At 44.4% G+C, this 21,906-nt stretch overlaps 1 protein-coding gene across 3 annotated transcripts in view; it reads left to right on the forward strand.

Annotated features, from left to right (window-relative positions):
• Positions 1-21,359, forward strand: part of LOC115194243 (pre-mRNA-splicing factor ATP-dependent RNA helicase DHX15) — a 37,286-nt gene extending 15,927 nt beyond the window's left edge. For all 3 annotated transcript variants that reach the window (XM_029753760.1, XM_029753762.1, XM_029753761.1), the window contains 9 exons: positions 1,028-1,195; positions 8,361-8,447; positions 8,923-9,072; positions 9,730-9,838; positions 13,359-13,550; positions 15,181-15,303; positions 16,774-16,964; positions 19,625-19,794; positions 20,278-21,359. In XM_029753760.1, the coding sequence (XP_029609620.1) occupies positions 1,028-1,195; positions 8,361-8,447; positions 8,923-9,072; positions 9,730-9,838; positions 13,359-13,550; positions 15,181-15,303; positions 16,774-16,964; positions 19,625-19,794; positions 20,278-20,395 (1,308 nt within the window). In that variant the 3' untranslated portion in view covers positions 20,396-21,359. The remainder of the gene's footprint in view (positions 1-1,027; positions 1,196-8,360; positions 8,448-8,922; positions 9,073-9,729; positions 9,839-13,358; positions 13,551-15,180; positions 15,304-16,773; positions 16,965-19,624; positions 19,795-20,277) is intronic.
• The last annotated feature ends 547 nt before the right edge of the window (positions 21,360-21,906 follow it).

Raw genomic sequence — 21,906 nt, forward strand, 5'->3', positions numbered from 1 at the left:
GGCACTTTAGTACCTACTTTCCCCGATTCGCCTCTATCACCAAAGCCACCAGCAGGCTGTTCCTCTCTTGACGTCAAAGCCGCAATGTATTGTTGGTATGACTTTTTAATACATTTAATTCAAATTGCGAAAATAGAAGTGTGTAATTTTTTGGGAAACTTTTGCATGAAGACTGTTTAGCTGTTAGATTTGTGTAACCTTTCCTTTAAGTATGAACATGAAAATTGACTTAATCAGGCAGTGGCTATCGCTTCAGTACGTTTTCTGGTCTTTTCGTAGCTAACATTGTCCAATGTCTGGAGATGGGGGGGGAAAACAAGTGTGGTCTTTAGTGTAGGAATTATAGACACTTATCAGGCTATATAGTATTATGTAGGCTGTATATAAGCTTGTCACTTAGGGTTCTCGTGGGCATGGTCGATTGCAAAGTAATAGTCTTAATTATTCATGGGCCGTTTACCGATTTGATATGTTGCATTTGCTAACGTCACATTATGGCAGTCCGTACTATGTTGGTTTATTATATTCAGGCTGCCTAGATCAGTCGGAGTCCTAGCCTTTTGTCGTCTGTCATGTTTTCTTATTCCCCTGGTTGTTAAGTTTCTCTGTCTGGGAGCCCACTGGCTCTATAATGTTCAGCTCCACTAAACTGATCTGCCATGATTTGCCGCTGGTTATGCATCAGTGCAGCATTCTCATTTCACATTTCCCCTACAATATTGTGGTATAGAATAATGAACCGTGTGTGTCTGTGTTCTCCTGATTGCTGCATTTGACAACACAGCCATGGGGAGCTCAACCAAGCACGTGGCAGTCCAGGTTTAATTTCCTCAGTCAGATGGAGAGATGGGCAGAACAAATGTTCTCCTTCTAACCCCTCCTCTCCTCTTCAGACCTTTTTCTCCCCATTGTCTCTCAAGGTGTTATTCAAACCAAGCCCCAGGTTACTGTGTGCCCAAATGCTTGCTCCTCGTCAGCCACCCTTCACCTGCCTGCCCATTTGTACTTTTTCCGCTTCATTTTTCAGGAAATCGACGAGGCCTGCAAGCGCATCAAGAGGGACATCGACGACCTGGGACACGACGCGGGGGACATCAAAATCATCCCGTTGTACTCGACGCTGCCGCCCCAGCAGCAGCAGAGGATCTTTGAACCGCCACCACCCCGCAAGCCCAACGGAGCCATTGGGAGGAAGGTAAACGACACTCAAATCACTCCTCAGCAGCACAGGGCATCCCAGCAACTCAATATTTCCCTTCCAGAGAGGGAGGGAGTGAAAGTGGGAGAAAGTGAGAGGGCTAAAGAAAGCGAGAAATGGAGAGTGGCAGAGAGACAGGGAAGTAGGTGGGTGGATATGGAGAGGGAGGAGTGGGGGGGGGGGGGTTAGAAAAACTGTTTTCCCGCTTCAGCTTTGGTGCAGGACTGACTCACACAACATATGCTGCTTTTGTCAGCATATGATTCCCTGCTCTAAAATATAACTGGGGTATTACTCACTCCCTCCATGCCTGAGGAAAGCACTGAAGCCACAGTCTTTTAATCTCTTGCACTCCTCTATTGGTTTTGCACAGCCTCTCTCTCTGAGAACAGAGGCCACAATCATCTGGTCTTCTCAGTGCCAGGGAAAGGCAGCATGCATTACTGGAACTTTGCTCATCTACAAAAGAATGTGTGAACATTCCCCTCTTCTTGTTCCCTTGTCCTGAACTGGTCCCACAGAGCAATGTACGGCCCTTCGACTTCATGTTCCATTATTAATACGGACCGCAAACCTGTCCAGCGTTTTGTTTATGGCTCGGTGTTCAAACGAGCGCACTATAATCACAGCAGTGGAACCACCTGGACGGCCGCGCTGTTGGCAAGGAATCTAATGGAATATCAAAACCCTGTCACACCGCCAGTAATTTGCGAACATTTGCCCCAACATCTGACTGGGATTTGATGAATGACTCATTGTGTGCTGCCTACCCAATCGAGGCTGATTTGGCTGTCATTGGAGCCCCGAAAGATTATTGATGACTTATTTGGAATAATGAAGTCACCGCCTGATCATTTTTATATATACAGTGCATTCGGAAAGTATACAGACCCCTTGACTTTTTCCACATTTTGTTACATTGAAGCCTTGTTCTAAAATTGGTTAAATTGTTTTTTTCCCTCCCCTCATCAATCTACACACAATACCCCATATTTATTTTGCAAATGTATTAAAAATAAAAAACTGATCACATTTACATTAGTATTCAGACCCTTTACTCAGTACTTTGTTGAAGCACCTTTGGCAGCGATTACAGCCTCGAGTCTTCTTGGGTATGACCCTTTAACCAAGGGACCCTTCATCCAACCTGTATTTGGGGAGTTTCTCCCATTCCTCTCTGCAAATCCTCTCAAGCTCTGTCAGGTTGGATGGGGAGCATTGCTGCACGGCTATTTTCAGGTTTCAGATGTTCGATCGGGTTCAAGTCCGGGCTCTGGCTGGACCACGCAAGGACATTCAGAGACTTGTCCTGAAGCCACTCCTTCGTTGTCTTGGCTGTGTGCTTTGGGTCGTTATCCTGTTGGAAGGTGAACCTTGGCCCCAGTCTGAGCTCCTGAGTGCTCTGGAGCAGGTTTTCATCAAGGATCTCTGTTCTTTGCTCCGTTCACCTTTCCCTCGATCCTGACTAGTCTCCCGGTCCCTGCCACTGAAAAACATCCCCACAGCACCATGCTTCACTGTAGGTATGGTGCCAGGTTTCCTCCAGACGTGACGCTTGGCATTCAGGCCAAAGAGTTCAATCTTGGTTTCATCAGACCAGAGAATCTTGTTTCTCATCGTTTGAGGGTCTTTAGGTGCCTTTTGGCAAACTCCAAGTAGGCTGTCATGTGCCTTTTACCGAGGAGTGGCTTCCATCTGGCCACTCTACCATAAAGGCCTGATTGGTGGAGTGCTGCAGAGATGGTTGTCCTTCTGGAAGGTTCTCCTATCTCCACAGAGGAACTCGATAGTGCTGTCAGAGTGACCCTTGGGTTCTTGGTCACTTCCCTGACCAAGGCCCTTCTCCCCCGATTGCTCGGTTTGGCTGGGCGGCCAGCTCTAGGAAGAGTCTTGGTGGTTCCAAACTTCTTCCATTTAAGAATGATGGAACCCACTGTGTTCTTGGGGACCTTCAATTCTACAGACATTTTTTGGTAGCCTTCCCCAGATCTGTGCCTCGACACAATCCTGTCTCGGAGCTCTACGGACAATTCCTTCGACCTCAAGGCTTGGTTTTTGCTCTGACATGCACAGTCAACTGTGGGATCTTATATAGACAGGTGTGCCTTTCCAAGTCATGTCCAATCAATTGAATTTACCACAGGTGGACTCCAATCACGTTGTAAAAACATCTCAAGGATGATCAATGGAAACAGGATGCACCTGAGCTCAATTTCGAGTCTCATAGCAAGGGGTCTGAATACTTAAGTAAATAAGGTATTTCTGATTTGTTTTTAATACGTTTGCAAACATTTCTAAAAACCTGTTTACACTTTGTCATTATGGGGTTTTGTGTGTAGCTTTCTGAGGGGAAAAAACATATATATTTAATCAGTTTTAGAATAAGGCTGTAACGTAACAAAATGTGGAAAAAGTCGAGGGGTCTGAGTACTTCCCGAAGGCAAGTCTAGGCAGTCTGCTGTCGTCACATTCCTTTCTACCGCTGTGGTTTGATCCACAGCAGTTTGACAGGCCCCTCTTTTCCTGATGTTCAAGACGAGTCGGATGAAATGCTTGCTCCGGCCTCCCTCGCTCACCCTCCCGGTGTGACATTATTTTATCTCTCTCCTCCACGTGTGTGTTTTGTGTAAAGGAGGCTCAACAGTTTGGCCTAAGCCAGGGCCTGGGATCTTTCCAAAGTTCAAACATCATCCCTGTGTTTGCTTGCGCTGTTCAAAGGGATGTTGACATGAAAGAAGGACACGGGCAGCACAGGGAGTGGTTTGGATGCCTGGTCCCAGGAGACCCCACCTCCACATCTTTGTAGATTGGGACGGGGTGTTTTGGGTGGTTGGGAGAACTGGTAAGTGGCTGTAAATTTGCATTCAACAATTCTTTGAAGACTGAACTTCTTCCCAACATGCACTCTCAGCAGTGCCAGACTCCTCCCTGGTGTTTACAGACCGTCTCAACAGCGTGCTACCTCTCAGGTAGTTTTGTTTTCATGTTGTCCCCCATACCTGGCCTGAAGGGACTGTCACATGGAGGTGAGCTGGTGTATGTGTCTGAACTTACATTGCAAACAGGGAGAGTGAGGCTAGAATGACCGTGTAGGTCGCAATGATCATTGAACACCATATGACTTGCTTTCACTCAATGTCCAGGTTGATGAATATCATCAATTCTGGTCTCTCACTAAGCTCAATTGGTCAAGGGTCTTGAATGTAGCAGTGGCAGCCAATGGCATTTGTCTTGAATGGACAAAAGCATGCACAGAGTGAGTTTGGCCTTCTGTTGTCAGTCTGACGCCGTCAGTGGCTGAGCCTTAGGTGAGGTGAGATGTCACCCAAGCAAGTCCAAGGAGAGGCAATGAAAGAATTAAGGTTACCGGCCTCTGCTGTCCCACATGCTAATGGCTGCATTAAGCACTCCCGCCATTAACATAACTTGCTTTCCCGTCATGTCTCCCCAGAAAAGCCACTGATCTCCTATTTTAGAACATTTTAATGATTTAGTGTTGGAGCTTCAATTCACTGTGATTACTAGCAAAGACTTTAATCCCCCCTCTCCCTTTCAAAGTATCATCGTTATGCGCTTTTGACAAATGGGCTCTTGTTTAGTGTTAGGTTTGTTTTCTATCATCCTCACGTGTGTGGATATCCCTTCAATAGTCAGCGACGCACGCCCGCTGGGATCCATTCCAGTAAGTCACTGATGTGGCAGGGCCCAAATTGTTCGAGGCGCCCTCCATTTTTACCAATCAAGGGAAGGTTTTATTTTTCAACAGGCAGCTCCTCCCAGAGGGTTGGAGTGAAAGATGGCCCCTGTTAGCCACAGTGCTCACCCCCTGCAGGTTAATAACCCAGAAATAATGCGCAGAGATGATGCTCTAATGATATTACTGATGAAAAGTCTGGAACGCTCAATACAGCTGACAGACAGACAGGAAGGAGCCGCACTGTGCTTCTCTGTGTAACAGGCCCCAGCCTCCAGACGCATTCTGAATCAATGCAGTCAATGAGAGGCCCTCCTATATGGTTATGAAATGTGAGGAGACAGGCTAGCTACCGTGGCAGCTGCTAAAGCACTGACCGACTCTTCCCTGACGTACAGGTCATTGGCCTAAACTGGTGGGAGTCATCCCATTGAACCTTTCACAGCTCCCTTTGAACAGGACACGAAGTGCTCCTTGCCACCCGTTCCTCTTGGGGAAATGTTGGCCGACATTGTTGTTTTCCAGAGATGATGGTCCAACCTGCCGGTCCATGCTAGGCTAGCCAACTTTGTTCAAGATTGCTTATCAACTGGGTCATTGACTCAAAGAAGACGCAATTTCTCCACACCTACGGGTCACTGAATGTGGCTGGGCGTTCTTAATGTCTTGAACTCTTTGCCAAGCAATTGGCTTTGGTTTAATTACAGTGTTGCTCTAGTTGTCAGCATTCAATTTTGTATTAAAAGGTGGTTGATTCCTCTTAGTTCAAAGAGATCCCCTCAGACGTATTGTGAAGTGATACCTGCCACCGTTAATTCTTGCAATGCACCTCTAGTGTTCAATCCGATCAAGATGTACATCCCTCCCGAGGGGGAGGTGTAAACTAATCGAAGTGACCGTTGGCTTGACCAGGCTGCCTTCTGACAGGTTTAAAATGGGTCGTCTTTGGCTGCTGCCTCTCTCCTCAGCATGAATAGAAAGCAGAACGCTTCTACTTCTGACGGCAGAATTACACAAGGCCAAGGGCTGGGCCCCCAAAAAATGTCCAAGGCATTAATAACTAAACAGTCAGGCATTCTCTGGCTGGAGAGAAATCCTTGCTTAAAAGGTAGGATTTTGAAAAGCCTTTAAGGCGCACAGCTTTAGACAGCCAAACGAAACGGAGCTACGCAGGATGGGCGGCAAGTGCTCAGAATCTGTTTTCGACCCATATCGATGGATGATAACTCACAGAAGTATTTTTTGCACCGGCAAATGTTTGATCAAGAGATGTGAAAGCATTAACGAAATGCATTCACATACAAGCCACATGTACACTAACAAATTAAGTACATGATTGGCAGATTTGTTAGAGGTAAGTGATGCAGTCTTTTTCCTTGGGAGAATGTTTCTCACGCCTGTCATTCGTTGCAAGGAAGTGTCTGTTCAATGCTTTTGCAGATTTAATGCAAATGGATAACTTTCGTTATTAGCATCTTTCCTGGGCTTGCAGTTGAACTGGTATTACTTTTCTATATGAAAGAAGTGGCAGTGCACAGAATATGCAATGAAGCAATTTTATTCCCCCCCCCCCCTACATTATGCTGAGACATTGGAGTGGGAGTGGAAGTTCCCAGTACAGCAGGTTTCTGCCTGTCTGACTCAGTCTCTAGTGCCATGGTGCACAATGTAGTTCGAAGGGTTCTGGGGCCAATCAGGCTCCGCCGTTACATAACGGGAACACCCCCCCCAGCGGCGGTCAAGGCTCGCGTGAGAGCAGCTGCAGATCTGCCTTCCTCCCCTCCTCTCCTGTTTGTGTAAACGCTGACAGAGAGAGACCCATAGGGTGATGTGACTCATTTGATTTCGGTGCTCCGATTCAGCTGTCATTGCTCATAGACAGCCTTGCTATAGGGGATAATTGTAATAGAAAAAGATCTGGGACTGGGAGATGTGCGACTCCACAGCAGCTTCCCCGTTTGCGTTGATACCACAACCCAAACGGCTTTTCATTTCAGTTATTTCTCTTCCTCCTCTCCCCTCCCTTACGCAGTATTTCTCTGCACCCTATTACATTTTTGGGAAAATAAAGGTTGCAGCCGGGCCCTGATGCTTTGATCAACCGACGCACCCTTCTGACAGCTGAGGAGTGGGCTTTTTTTCCCTCCTCGTCTCCCCTCTGCTTCTAAGTATTACTGTGTTACCTCGGATGAATTTCTCTTAAAAAAACCCAGCTGTAATGTTTCTAACATTATACTTGGAAATGGGGAATCATAGGAAAAGAAAACCCCTCCTTGGCTTTGAAGCAGTTGAAAACAAATCTCTGTTCTCATCACCTGCTCTAGTTTAGAGCCTCATTTTGCCGTGACTCATTTTTTGTGACTCTAAACATAATTGCCGCAATCCTCCGAGCTTATTAATTTTAATGCAACTTCGCTTCTATTTCGAGGTGGGTTTCGAGCACATCTCTGATTGCCGGAGTGAGTGATTTTAATTTGGTGGGCGCTCTCTTGCTGCCACACGACGCCTGCACCTTGGGGCGCATGAAACATCCGTGTGTTGCTTTGTTTGTTGAAGGCGACAGGCTCCATTACTCAGAAGCCAGTCAGAATTTGATTTCCTTTCATTTTTTCACCACAACTTTCATTTTAATCTAAAACAAATTCCTCCAGTCTTGTCAAACTATAATCTCAGAGGATGAACGTCAACGTACACAGTGATTCTGAAAGAACTGCATTTTAAATGCAGGCCACCCGCTGGAAAAGGAACTATTACATCAATTATTTGTTGTAATTTTGAAGACCTGTGGGAGGGGCTTTTTGTAAGAGAGAAGATGACATCTTGTGGAGACTGGTAGCGTGCTGCGAGCTGACAGCGGCACCCCCTCCAAAAAGAGCAGTGGTAATACATGTGGAAGGGACACTCAGCGGCGAGGCAGCCCGCTGCAGTTTGCAGACATCTCATTCGACTTGATTGCAACAACTGTTGCAGTACTCCCCTGTTGGGTCCTATTAGACAGTGTGTCTGCGATGGGCCATGGAAGTGTCTGCAGAACTTAATTCATTCAGATGTTGATGCGTACTCATTGTAGAAATGTAATGACTTGAGTGTTGAGCAGTGTCTCCACCAAAGGGGGATTTGTATGAGGCCACAAATTAACTCTTGGTCATTTTTCCTTTTATTAAAACATTTGCTCCGTCTCCCTCTCATACTAAGATATTTTGACCTCCCCCAATGGCAGTAGGTTTTGACCTATGACCTAATCATTTCCCTCACAGATTCAACACCTTATGACTAGACTCTTGTGTCAAAATTGAGAATTCATGAATATACGAATGACTGAATTATTAAACTATCAAATGACCAAATACCGGAGTGAGTGATTGAATAGTGCCACTCCATTACAGGGCCTCGACCCATGTTACTCTCCCTTTCCCACAACTCCTCCCTAACGACTGATTCTAAACCCAGCTGTACTCATTTCCGCAGGTCGTGGTTTCGACAAACATCGCTGAGACATCCCTGACCATCGACGGCGTGGTGTTTGTAATTGATCCCGGATTTGCCAAGCAAAAGGTTTGCCGCCGTCCTTCCTCCCCTGCGCCACCCCCCCATCCACCCCCCCTCAGCCTAATCTTCTCCAATCATCTGCCTCTGTTGCCTGAAAATCCCCAGATAAACAGAGCAGCGCTGCACCTGACAGCGGCAGAGATGGAAAAGCCAGTTATTTATTCCTCTGACATTTCTCTAGCCCAGAGCCAAGTCGTACACGTGGCTCAATCAGAGATGATATATTTTCCCGGTTGGATTGTGTGAGCTTGTGTGTTTGTGCTTGTATGTGATTTGGGAATATGTGTGTTAGTGTCTCTTGTGTATGTGTGAAACTCAATTTCCCCCTGTAACCTGTGTATAAATGCTGGTCTATTTCTCAACCATGATGCCCCCTATGGCTCATCCCTTTTGTAAATGATTGTGTATCTGTGTTTGTATGTGAAAAGAGTGATTTGAATCCTCTCAATACCTCACCTGTCCCCCTTGCTGTTCCTTCCAGGTGTATAACCCTCGTATCAGAGTGGAGTCCCTCCTGGTGACGGCCATCAGCAAAGCCTCGGCCCAGCAGAGGGCGGGGCGCGCCGGGAGGACACGCCCAGGGAAGTGCTTCCGCCTCTACACAGAGAAGGCCTACAAGACCGAGATGCAGGTTAGTAGTGGTACTGCTATAAGAATTATATTAGTCCCAGATGAATTGTTGTCTATAACCGATTTGATTATTTGAAGCTGCTTAGGAATGCTAATGTCCCGAGGTCGAGACATACCTACGTCTTACATTATTTCCCGAGAGTGTACAGAGCATTGTCGTTCATTGCTTACTTGTATCCGTGATTCTTATAAGTGCAGTGCACTTGTACCTCTAGACTATACAGAGAAAAGGCATATGAGGCTTAATTATACCTGTATACTGAAAATAAATATCTCCATTTCCCAGCTATCCAGTATTTCCACTTAGAACCTAAGTCGCCTATTCCTTATTCAGCCCTTTTCACTCTGACAGCTGGATTCCCCACCAATCACCCACAGCCCTTTTTAATAACCTGCGCCAGTGACACGGATCCCCCCTGTGACAAATGAACACGTGAAGGACCCAGTCCTCCACTTTAACAGGGTAATTCTTTCACGTCACACCGACTGGCAGAGGGCATTTTAAAACAAGTTAAATAGCCCTTCAAACGGCCCTAGACTTCTATTTTCTGTTCACTTTAACGTACGAGTGCGTGTGACGAGATAATCAGCAGCCTTACTAATTTGTTTTGATTTGAAACCGTCTCCTCCGGTTTCCCCTCCCCTTCTTCTGTCACAGGACAACACGTATCCAGAGATTTTGAGGTCCAACCTGGGTTCGGTCGTGCTGCAGCTCAAGAAGCTAGGTATCGACGACTTGGTACATTTTGACTTCATGGACCCACCAGGTAAGAGCTCTTGTATTGCATTTTGTTAACAGGGATAGATCTTTTTGTTGGGTTAATATCTTGTTGGGTTAATATCTTGTTTTTGTGTTACTAGGGGCCCTATTCAGTCAATCTCAGTCAAGGCTAAATTAATTTCTTTCTTCACAGTGTGTGTGTGTGTGTGTGTGTGTGTGTGTGTGTGTGTGTGTGTGTGTGTGTGTGTGTGTGTGTGTGTGTGTGTGTGTGTGTGTGTACACAGTGTGATTGTATATGCTGCTGAGTTTTTCTTTGTTTCACAGTGTAAATCACAAAGCCAAACATGACTTTTTTGACTTAAGAGATGAATGTTCTTGACTTGTCCTGGAAACCCAGTTACGGAGATTGATTGAATAGGGCCTCAAGTTGTAAAGTTTGGGCTTTGATAGATAACATCATGGTAAATTTCTGTCTCATTTCAATCAAAGCATCATCTGTTAAGGGCTAATGAATAGACATGGACGGGTATAAACTGTTGCTCTCAGGTCCACAAAACCTTTTTGTTGAACTGAAAATGTTTGATGTATGACACCCAATGTGGGTCAGCTAGGAGCTTAGAAAAATGAAAAAGAGAAAATGTGGAGTGTTTGTAGAGTCAAAAATAATTGTTCTGTCTTGGAAGTTGAGCATAATGGCCACATTGGACCTAGTGGTTCTTTGCTCCTTTGCCGGAATAGGTAGTTAAACTGCACTGTCAAAACAAGTCTGTTTCTATCCGCTGTGGGTGGACATGGTGTAGTGACTAGGGAGGAGTAGTTTGGCTGGTCAGTTGATGTGTGTTTGGGCTGTCGCTTCTCCAGGCGCTCCCTATTCCCCCTGTTCATCTGCACTGGACTGGAGCCTGGCCAAAACGCACAAGAGGTGCCTTGTCTCGTCCCAATGTCACTTACTTCCCTTCCCAGCAGCCCCGGAGCCAACACACCATGCATGTGTTCTTACTCTCCCCAAGGAGAACCCCCCCCCCTCCCTCGGTCTCTCTGTCCATAGCCTTAACCCCAGACCCCCCCACCCCCTCCACCTTAATACAGTTTTCATCTCACCTCCGAGATTAAACCCATCTCTCCCCATCCACGGCGCCAAACACCATTTTGAGAATGAAATTGGTTACATCAATAGCCCCGGTATCGCCTTGGCTATTGCCTTCTCTTTATATTCCGCCGGTGAAACGTGACTGACCTATTCCCCCAACCTCCGCCACCCCGCCCCCTTCAGTTCTCTCCCACAACTATACGTCTCCTAGCACTTAAGGGTTAGCCCCCCCGCCTGGTCCACTCAAGCCTTGTCCATTTAGTCTAACTGGGAATGAGGGGAAGAAATGATTACCTTATTCATCCACTTAGAAAAAAAGGCTGTCCCTGGAAGTTCTACACGCTGTCAGTGGAGGCACTGGGTCCGTCTAACTAGCTGCTTAGCGCCCCGGGAACACGAGCTGATTGGACTAGAAAGATGAATAGCCGGAGTATGCTGTGCCCTCGCTCCAACGCACTTCAAAGCTTCTCCTCCAAGAAAAGTCTTTGTATCTCGCCGGCGCACAGGTCAATTTGACATGCGGCGCAGAAGAACCACTCCCAGGATGGCTACGCCGGAGTTGTGGGTTCAGCCAAGTGGATCTCTGGAACTGGTTAAAGAGAGCAATGGATTTGGGTCTCCAGGTAGAGGGGCATGATTGGAACATGTTTTGCTCCGTAGCCTAGCGTTTCCCAAACTAGGGGTCGCCTGATTTTGAAAATGGGGTCGTGAGAGAAACTCTGAAATACTGGCCAAACGCTCTAACCGCTAGGCTAGAGCGCTAGTCCCAATTTGTAATAGACTGGCATATCCCCAATTAAAAAAGTAAATATTGGGCATTGATTTTTTTTAAATATTTTTTTTGTTACATGTCAGGGTTGCAAAACAAATTTGGAATCACAAATGGGGTTGCAGACCAAAAATGTTTTGGGAACCCCTGCCTTAGCCTGTAGCCATTTGGATTGTCCACACACCGTCATCTGACTGATGAGGCCACACAACCCAATGAATAAAATGTCAGCTCCTCAAAGGGCTTGAGAGATGGAATGCTTCCTTGAGATGATTGAAAACCTCTGCTGCTATGATGGTGGGGGGATGCGTCCCATCAGCCATTTCTTTTAATTTATCATCATTTTGGGCACATTAAAAGGATTTAATCACGACTTGGGTTTGTGCTGCTGTCATTGAGGCAAGTGGGGACATTGTCATTGAGCTGCTGCTCTCCTCTGTGGCTGTATGCAATGAAAAGGTACAGGCAGGGTGATAACTCGGAGTGGGCAAGGATTGGAGGGATCCATATATTTTAAGGTTAACCAAAGAACCCAGGCATGGAGGCCATTGGCTTTTAGTCTGTGTTGCATTTGAGTTGGGCCTAAATCTTAATGGAGAACCTTGGTTTCCACCCTGTAACCAGGGAGCACACGAGCGGCCAGTCTATTTCTCTGTCAACCTGCCTCGCTCCACGCTCAATAAGTGCAGTGGCGTGAAGCGGCTCACCAAATCACATGGAAAGTCCAAAAGGAATCAGTAGCGATTTACAGGAAGGACCAGCCTTAGGTGGGATTCATTTGCCTCTTGACATTTGCAGAGTAGTACATTTCAAAGCCAATGTGAGTTTAATGTACCTTTTAGCCTTTAGTCCCATTGATTTGGCCCTTGGTTAATATATTGGATTCTCATGTATTGAGGCGGTCAATAGTTTATTTCTGATGAGGTGCGTCATGTATAGATTGCATTTCCACACTTGTGCATCATGTTACAGATACTGCAAAACCAGATTTTCCTCCAAAAGGAATGCGTTCGCCACAAGCCATTGATATAGTAAGTAATGTGGCTAGCTCTCACTTTTCTATAACAAAAGTAGGTTTGATGCCCCGAATCATCTATTTGTTCGTCATAAGAAAATACCTGCTTGTATTTTGAAAAAAGCTTTTTTTAATTCCTTATTTGAGAGAAATTAAAGTGAACAACATGGCCCTCAGCTGAAGCCGAAGCTAATTTTCAGTTGACATGCAACTGGTCATTAGGCTTCAGTTCTCCCGAGCCGAAGGTCAATAATTGCATCTTGGGGAAAATCTTTTAACCAAACGGTGGGAGCCCTGTTTTGATGCATTAAGTGAAGGGTTCCCCTGTAATTGCATTAGAGTTGTTTTGAATCAGTGGAGCGGAAGATGAAAAATGAGCCTCCCCACCACCATTAAAGTTTCCGTCCGGGGTAACCGGCCATCACATATAGAGGTGCTTGTTTTAATCTCCCCTTGTGTTCTGTTCTTTCTATCTTCTTCCTCTGCGGTTTCTTTTTTCTCTTTCCTCCTATGCCATCCCTTGCGCTTCCTGTGCTTCTCTGCGATTTCTTATTTAAATATTTTATTTAAACCTTATTTATCCAGGCTACTCTCATTTGATATAAAATCACATTTTTGTGTGAAAAGACCTGGTCCAAGATGGCAGCGGTTGACAATAGTACAAATATGTTCTTACCCTCGTCTCCCTCTAGCACCGGAAACCCTGATGCGGGCCCTAGAGCTGCTCAACTACGTGGCGGCGCTCAACGATGACGGCGACTTGACGGAGCTAGGCTCCATGATGGCCGAGTTCCCCCTAGACCCGCAGCTAGCCAAGATGGTGATCGCCTCCTGCGAGTTCAACTGCTCCAATGAGATTCTGTCCATCACAGCCATGCTGTCAGGTAATACTCAGGGAGAAAAGTGTGGTATGCCCATCATAAGCCACCGTCATTATTGTGCACACTAATTTTCCTGTGAAAGTTGTATGTTCATGGCAAATTTGCCCTTCATCCTCGACAAAAGAAGGATTCAGTGCCCTGCATCTGCAACTTATTTTTCTCTTAGTTGTCTAGACGATGATCCCTTCACCCTTGACCCCTTTTTTGTTTAGTCTATTTCACCAGTCAGGTTTTGGAGATAATTAGATTATATGTTTAAGCCATGAACTTGCCTAGTTAAGTAAATAAAAAAAGTCATGAACTTCTCCTGAAACTCAAGACTTTTATGTGATTGGGTCTGCAGACACAACATGAAGGCCCTACTCTAGCCTTTGATATGCAGTTGTTGAAATTAGATTTGTTTGTGTGGTGTCTAGAGCTGGTCCGAGCATTTCACACCTGGTTCGTTAGAAAAACATATTTGTCCGGGAAAGAACATAAAACCATGCCTCTCTGTCATTGTAGCAATGGCATCACTCTAGTACTGATGCAGCACATGGAGCTCTAAAAAGAGCTGTGTATAGGAGGTGTAATCTGAACTCCATCTCTGCAACTGTGTATTTCAATAACGATGTTGATGAATGTGATTTGACTTGCGGCTGATAGCAAATTTAATCTCTAATGGGCCTTAACTTTGCACACAACTCCACTGAACACAGTGAGGTAGAAAGAGTAGAGCAGAAGGAGTTGGTGGTGTCAGTCAGTTTAATATTTGTCAGGCAGGAAAAATGCATGTCTACAGTAAATTAATGAGTTTATAGTCTGAGCAGCACCAATGTGCTGCGGCAGTAATTGCACTTTAGGCTTGCCAAAGCAGAGTGCTGCTCATTGAGATGAATCCGATGCTTTTGAACAGAGGGAAAGGGAATTTAACTAGCTGTTTGGACACGCTGCACATCTATAACTGGTGTGTCAAGGAACCCGGTTTTCTGCTGAGTTCATTACCGAGTCAGCAGTGGATACTAGGCCTCGCATCGCCCAGGCAACCAAGTGTAGGGGTTCAAATCGATAAACACTCAGCTTTCACCCGTTAAGCTCACGATGGAGCATGTTTTAACGTTAGGCTGCTCACAACAAGTTTTGGGAAGGCGGGAGGTGTTTGATGCAGCCTTTTGATGTACAAGTGCTTTTCCGCTAGGATGCAAGACCACGGTTTTCCCTCTAAAGTGCTCAGGCAAAGATTGAGTGGTTAAGAGGACACTTTCTTTGGTGTCCCTCTGCACCACCGCTTAAAGAGCTTATGAGTCAGATGCAGGCTAGCCTCATAAATGCCCTTTAGCCAAACAGTTTGAGTAAAGATAGTTTTTGGGGGGTTGGAGCCCCTTTCTATACCCCTCTCATACCCTGGCTGAGGTTAGGTCTTACAGTATGCAGCTTGTAAAACAGCTAAACTCAAACCTGCGCAGTCAACCCTCCTTTGCCTTCTCCCACCCCCCTTCACCCCCTTCTTCCGACACGCACCTGTGGCAATGCTCTTTGCCCTGTGAAGTGCTCTCTCTGGCCTCTCTGACCCGAGGCCTTGTTCTTCTCTGTGGGAATTGCTTAACTCATCCCTATGGGCGGCTGTGTTGGGGCCCATACCAACCTTGTTTAGTCCCACAGTGCTTCGTACGACCCACGGAGGCTAGGAAGGCGGCCGACGAGTCCAAGATGCGTTTCGCCCACATTGACGGAGACCACCTGACCCTCCTCAACGTCTACCACACCTTCAAACAGAGTACGTGTCTCACAGAATGTCCATTGAGCATGCTTTATTAGAATTCAGGACTAGGCTTAATCCAACCTTAATGTCACATAACATACAGTGCCTTTTTGTGAACGATCTACACAATGTCAAAGTGGAAGAAAAATTCTAACTTTTGTAAAACATTTTTGAAAATTAAACACTATCTTGATTCCATAAGTATTCAACCCCCTGAGTCTGTACATGTTAGAATCACCTTTGGCAGCAATTACAGCTGTGACTTCTGGGTAAGTCTAAGAGCTTTGCACACCTGGATTGTACAACATTTGCACATTATTCTTTAAAAAAATTCTTCAAGCTCTTGTCAAGTTGGTTGTTAATCATTGCTTGCCAGAGATTTTCAAGACGATTTTTAAGTCAAAACTGTAACCACGAACATTCAATATTGTCTTGGTAAGCAGGTCCAGTGTATATTTGGCCTTGTGTTTTAAGGTATTGTCCTGCTGAAAGGTGAATTTGTCTCTCAATGTCTATTGGAAAGCAGACTGAAACAGGTTTTCCAGTAGGATTTTGCCTCTGCTTATTAACTCTATTCCATTTATTTTTATCATAAACTCCCTAGTCCTTGCAGATGACAAGCATACCCATAACATGATGCAGCCTCCACCATGCTTGAAAATATGAAGTGCTAGTCATGTGTTGTGTTGGATATGCCCCAATCATAACACTTTGTATTCAGGACAAAAAGTTAATTTCTGTCATATTTTTTTGCAGTTTTACTTTAGTGTCTTGTTGCAAACAGGATGCATGTACAGGCTTCCTTCTTTTCACTCTGTCATTTAGGTTAGTATTGTGGAGTAACTACAGTTTTTGCCTATCATAGCCATTAAACTCTGTAACTGTTTTAAAGTCACCACTGGCCTCATGGTTAAATCCCTGAGTGGTTTCCTTCCTCTCCGGCAACTGAGTTAGGAAGGACGCCTGTTTATTTGTAGTGACTGGGTGTATTGATAGTGTAATTAATAACTTCACCATGCTCAAAGGAATATTCAATATCTTTTTTTTTTACCCATCTACTAATAGATGCCCTTCTTTGCGAGGCATTGGAAAACCTCCCTGGTCTTTGTGGTTGAATCTGTGTTTGAAATTCACTGCTCGACTGAGGGATAAGTGTATGTGTGGGGTACAGAGATGAGGTAGTCATTCAAAAATCATGTTCAACACTATTTATTGAACACCGTTCTATGCAACTTATTATGTGACTTGTTAAGTTCATTTTTACTCCTGAACTTATTTAGGCTTGCCATAACAAATAGGTTTAATACTTATTGTATCATTAATTTGTAGACCTTTCTAAAAACATAATTCCACATTATGGGCCAGTGAAACAAAATCTAAATTTAATCAATTTAAAATTCGGGCTTTAACACAACAAAATATGGAAACTGAAGGGGTGTGAATACTTTCTGAAGGCACTGTAAATCTATGTTTCACCTCTCACAGACCATGAGTCGACACAGTGGTGCTACGACAACTTTGTGAACTACAGGTCGCTGATGTCGGCCGACAACGTGCGCCAGCAGCTGTCCCGGATCATGGACCGCTTCAGCCTGCCCCGCCGCAGCACAGAGTTCACCAGCAGAGACTACTACATCAACATTCGCAGAGCACTGGTCACAGGATTCTTCATGCAGGTCAGTGCTCACTGGCCAAACAGAGAAAGGAAGGGCCCAGAGGGTTCTCTCTCGGAATGTGTCGTCATGCTCTATGGCGCCATATTGTCCCCCAACAACACAGCACTTGGTTTTGACCTTTGGGTAGTTGGCTAGTCCCTTGTACATGTTCCAAAAATGTCACAGGCCAGAGTAGAGTGTGTGGGTTAGTCAGTTAACCCTAGTCAGCGTTTTGAAATTGAAAAATAGCACTGTACCACTGACTTATGGTTAGATAACCCGTCTTCAATATAAGCTTGTTAGCTTGTCAAACTAATGCCATCCCTTAAAGTAGCAATCAACAGTTGAAACAATAACAAAGTGTAAAAAGCTGAGGGATGGGGCTGGAGAAATGTAACCGCTCTGAAATTCGTACACAGAGCTATGGATGCAAGGGCTGATCTAAAAATGATAGTTTTAACCATGTTTTGAGGCTATAGTTTTACATTTACTTTAACAAACATTGGCGTAAAACAAGCTTATATTTTGGGTTCTGATGGGGTACGACAGTTGAACTAAACTCACGAGACAGAAGTTAAATTCTTTGTAGCAACTGCAGATTGCCCTTTTAAGACTGAAGTAAGATGCAGCGCTGCTTTTGTGCTTCACCTTGGTGTTCTTTTCTCGAACTCACCATGTCTGTTTAGTTAACAGGTGTTTACACTGTTGCTTAAAAACACAACACGTCAAGATACTTATTGTAATGGATCGCCTCCCCTAAGTGTTCGCACACAGGCACTACCAGTTAAACACATAATAAGAATTCAAGGCAATTTGCTGCCTGCTAAGGGAAAATAAATGACATTTTGTTGAAAGTCCATTTCTGGGGGAACCTGAAAACAAGCGACCTGACAAGTTGAATTACGCCGTTAATATGAAAATATTTGTCAACATTAACCTTTTCGCAAAAACACATTTGTAGCTCATATTGCAGTTTAGAGGCGTTTGAGCGCACGTCTTTGTTTGGAGAGGTCTTTATTGAGACTGATTGATTGGCCTCGTTAATCACAGCAGCCATCGTCTGCATATTGAAGTACCCCGAACGGAAACCAAAAAAGGAACCGCCCTCCTTAACTTGGCAAATTCTGCTGAAGTTAAAACGCCTAAGCCCAGAGCTGCCTCTTCTTCCCTTTTCTGTGTAATTGATTGTGTTCATTGTACTTTAAGATGTACACTACATTCCATGGGGTCAGTCTAGTTCAAACCTGAATAGGCCAATTCGGCTGCAGGGATTATAGATGGTCAAAAAAAACTGTTAAATCGTCTCAGGCAAAAAACAAAAAAAACTGCAGATCACGAGTGCCTGATCAGTAAACCTTTGATACTGTGCTTCTATGCGTGTACGGTAGGGATGTAACGTTTGATATGCATCGGCCCCTGGTTCAAATGTTTAAGATTTGAGTGCATCAGTCTGTGGGACCTCAAACCGATCCAAATGTTGCATGCATCGGTCAGAAAATAGATTAAAACGTTATGAATCGCCGGTTCACTAAAATGTTTTGCTCATATTACTTTCTGAAAATACCGACTTTTTTTGCGACAACTGATACGTCCTCTTCTTCAGTGTCAAACTAAGCATATAACTGTGTTGAACGTCATTGATCTACAAGTCGTTTTTCATGCTGAAACACCCCAGGCAATATCAGTAGCCTCGTCAAACTGCTCACTGTGCTGCTTCGTGCGCTGACCAACAAGATGTAGGCGCACTATTCCTGATCTTGCACATCTGCACGGCACCTTCAGCATTCAAATGCTTGTCAACTGGCTTGCACAATATTAGTTGAGTGAAAACCAATGTAATTTGATAGGTTATTGTGCAGTTAAAATGTGTTTTACCGGAATAAAAGTAAGCTACCGGAGACAACATTCATCTGGCAATAGCCTATACCTGCTGCTCGGGGCTTACATTAGATTCTAATACGATTGTTCAGGTTCCCCATCAGCAATAGTTTTGGTAGTTTTGCTTTACATAATCTGTGTATATGGTCAGTTTTAGATATACAGGGTCAAGTTGATAATTACATAACGATCAAAACCATTCATTTTGGGACGGGGTGAAATCCAAAGTTGTGCTATGTATTCATTGCCATAGCTAATTATTTAAGTTAAATATTGATACATTACTAGCTAAAACACGTTTAATTCAGATCAAAAGAGAAAATCATACATTGCCCCCCAATCTGACAGTGGCTCAGGTGACTACATACACCATAGACATATACTGTACATAATTTACACACACACACACACACACACACACACATCAGCTCAGAAGATTTTAATTGAAAATGGAAAATGAATGTGTTTATGCAACAGATGTTAGAGCATCGAATCGTATCCCACCGAACCGCATCGATTCATTCCTCTAATCAAACCGAATCGCACCAAATCATTTCAAACTAAAACATATTGTTTCTGTATCGTATCGGAGCCCATGTATCTAGATACGTATCCAATCGTCTTGAAAGATGCATATCCCTCGTGTCTGGACTTTAAATTAGTTAATACTGTATGCATTAGTGAGATTTTGTTAATAAATGTCAATGGAAGCCCTCTTGAAATGTAGTTAGTCTTGTGTGAACATGTGCCCTGTGCAGCTAATATCTAGCCTACTTATTCCTGTCTCTGTATGTGATTGACAGGTAGCCCATTTGGAGCGTACAGGCCACTACCTGACTGTGAAGGACAACCAGGTGGTCCAGCTGCACCCCTCCACTGTGCTGGACCACAAGCCGGAGTGGGTGATGTACAATGAGTTTGTGCTGACCACCAAGAACTACATCCGCACCTGCACCGACATCAAACCAGAGTGGTAAGCTCACTGCCTGTCTAGCCCCAGGTCCATCTTGTCTAGTGCGTGTGCTCCTGACTATAGTCGGTCCTCTCCTAGATTCTTCTAGGCGTCTGTGTATGGGCTTGCCTGCAGTCAAACCGCCTGCTCCTAGATCAATATTCCAGAGAGAGACTACAGCTTCTAGTGTTCATGTTTCCTTCTAGACTAGTGAGAATGTGGGTAGCGTGTGTAAAAAAATTAAAAAGCAGTCAGCCCACTCCTTATGTGTTTGTGAGACTGTGCCCGTTGTTGGTTTACATGTCTGCACCAATGTCTGTCTGTCTGTCTGTCTGTCTGTCTGTCTGTCTGTCTGTCTGTCTGTCTGTCTGTCTGTCTGTCTGTCTGTCTGTCTGTCTGTCTGTCTGTCTGTACGTACCTGGGAGAGAAAACCTTCCTTCACTTTCTCTCATACACACACAATCCAGGCACATTTCATGACTGTTTATTTGTGTCCTTTCCCAGGCTGGTGAAAATCGCCCCGCAGTACTATGAGATGGGTAACTTCCCCAACTGTGAAGCCAAGAGACAGTTGGAGCGCATCGTTGCTAAACTCTCAACCAAGGAATACTCTCAGTACTAACACTACAAGTGTGTATGAGAACAATACCATCACCACCAGCACTAAGGAAATCTGAACTCTTTATCTGAGCACTCTTCATTTTCTTCAAAAGCCTTTTCTTCTCATTGGTTCATAATGTATTATTTTCATACTTTTTGTTTGGCTCTTCCTTATTTTGACCACCTGTAGTCATTTGTGATTAGCAGGTGGTTGGCACTGCGGCTGATCCGGGTGGGAGTTAGCGGTCAACACAATTACTGCCATTGACCATGGTAAAGCATGACCATTTATGTAGATGTTGACATTCCTTTTTAGAAAGCGTAAACTCTTACTGAAATGTACTTAGGTAGAGACAGTCCATGCTAATTCATTGAACAAACTTTGACTTCAATTTAAGGAAACATACCAGCGTGGACGGTTTAGCACCCACCGTCTTGCTTGTATAGCTACCAGACGTTGGTGTTATGTTAGGGGATCAATAGGTTGAAATGTTAAAAATGTGATTGTCTTGTGTTTTATATAGTTTTTGAGGTTGGAATAATGCTGTGAAAAAGATAATGCCCTTTTAGTGTAAAAGCTGTTTGAAAAGAGCCTGACATTTCAGCCTGTTTTGATGGGATGAACTTTTGTCAATTAGTTGATAGACCAATAAGAGTTCCAAACCTCTGCCAATAACAGCTAGTTTTCCGTTTTCCCCTCGCCACTCAGACCACTCCCAGACAGTCCAAGCTAAGTTCTTGCTTGAGAAATTGCTTTCTTTTTGACCATTTTAATTGAAAACTATCACAGTAAGGTACTAAGTTAACAAGAAAGGTTTGATATTGATATAAAAACAGATGCATTGTGCCCTTAATGCATTTTAATGTTAATGGACACAAGGGCACTCCCCTTGTGTGAACAAATGTGAGATTATAGTGGTGTGCGGACTGGGAAATCACCTGGTCATCCATTTTAAATTACATGAATAAACTGTAATAATTTGTAATGGTCTTTGAATTTTTTGGCTTTTCAAGCTTGGCCTTGGAAGTCAGTTAGCTATTTTTTGTGTATATAGATATGTACTCTATGTATACTGAACAAAAATATAAAAGCAACATGCAACAAATTCAAAGAGTTCATATAAGGAAAGCAGTCAATTTAAATAAATTCATTAGGTCCTAATCTATGGATTTCACATGAATGGGAATACAGATATGCATCTGTTGGTCACAGATACACTATATATACAAAAGTATAAGGACACACCTTCAAATTAGTGGATTCGGTTATTTCAGCCACACCCATAGCTGACAGGTGTATAAAATTGAGCACACAGCTATGCAATCTCCATAGACAAACATTGGCAGTAGAATGGCCTTACTGAAGAGCTCAGTGACTTTCAACGTGGCACCGTCATAGTATGCCACCTTTCCAACAAGTCAGTTTGTCACATTTTTTGCCATGCTAAAGCTGCCCCGGTCGACTGCAAGTGCTGTTATTGTGAAGTGGAAACGTCTAGGAGCGTCTGTGACGTCTGTGAGCTTGTGTGGTAG

This window comes from Salmo trutta, chromosome 5 (assembly GCF_901001165.1).
Source record: "Salmo trutta chromosome 5, fSalTru1.1, whole genome shotgun sequence".
NCBI classification, from domain to species: domain Eukaryota; kingdom Metazoa; phylum Chordata; class Actinopteri; order Salmoniformes; family Salmonidae; genus Salmo; species Salmo trutta.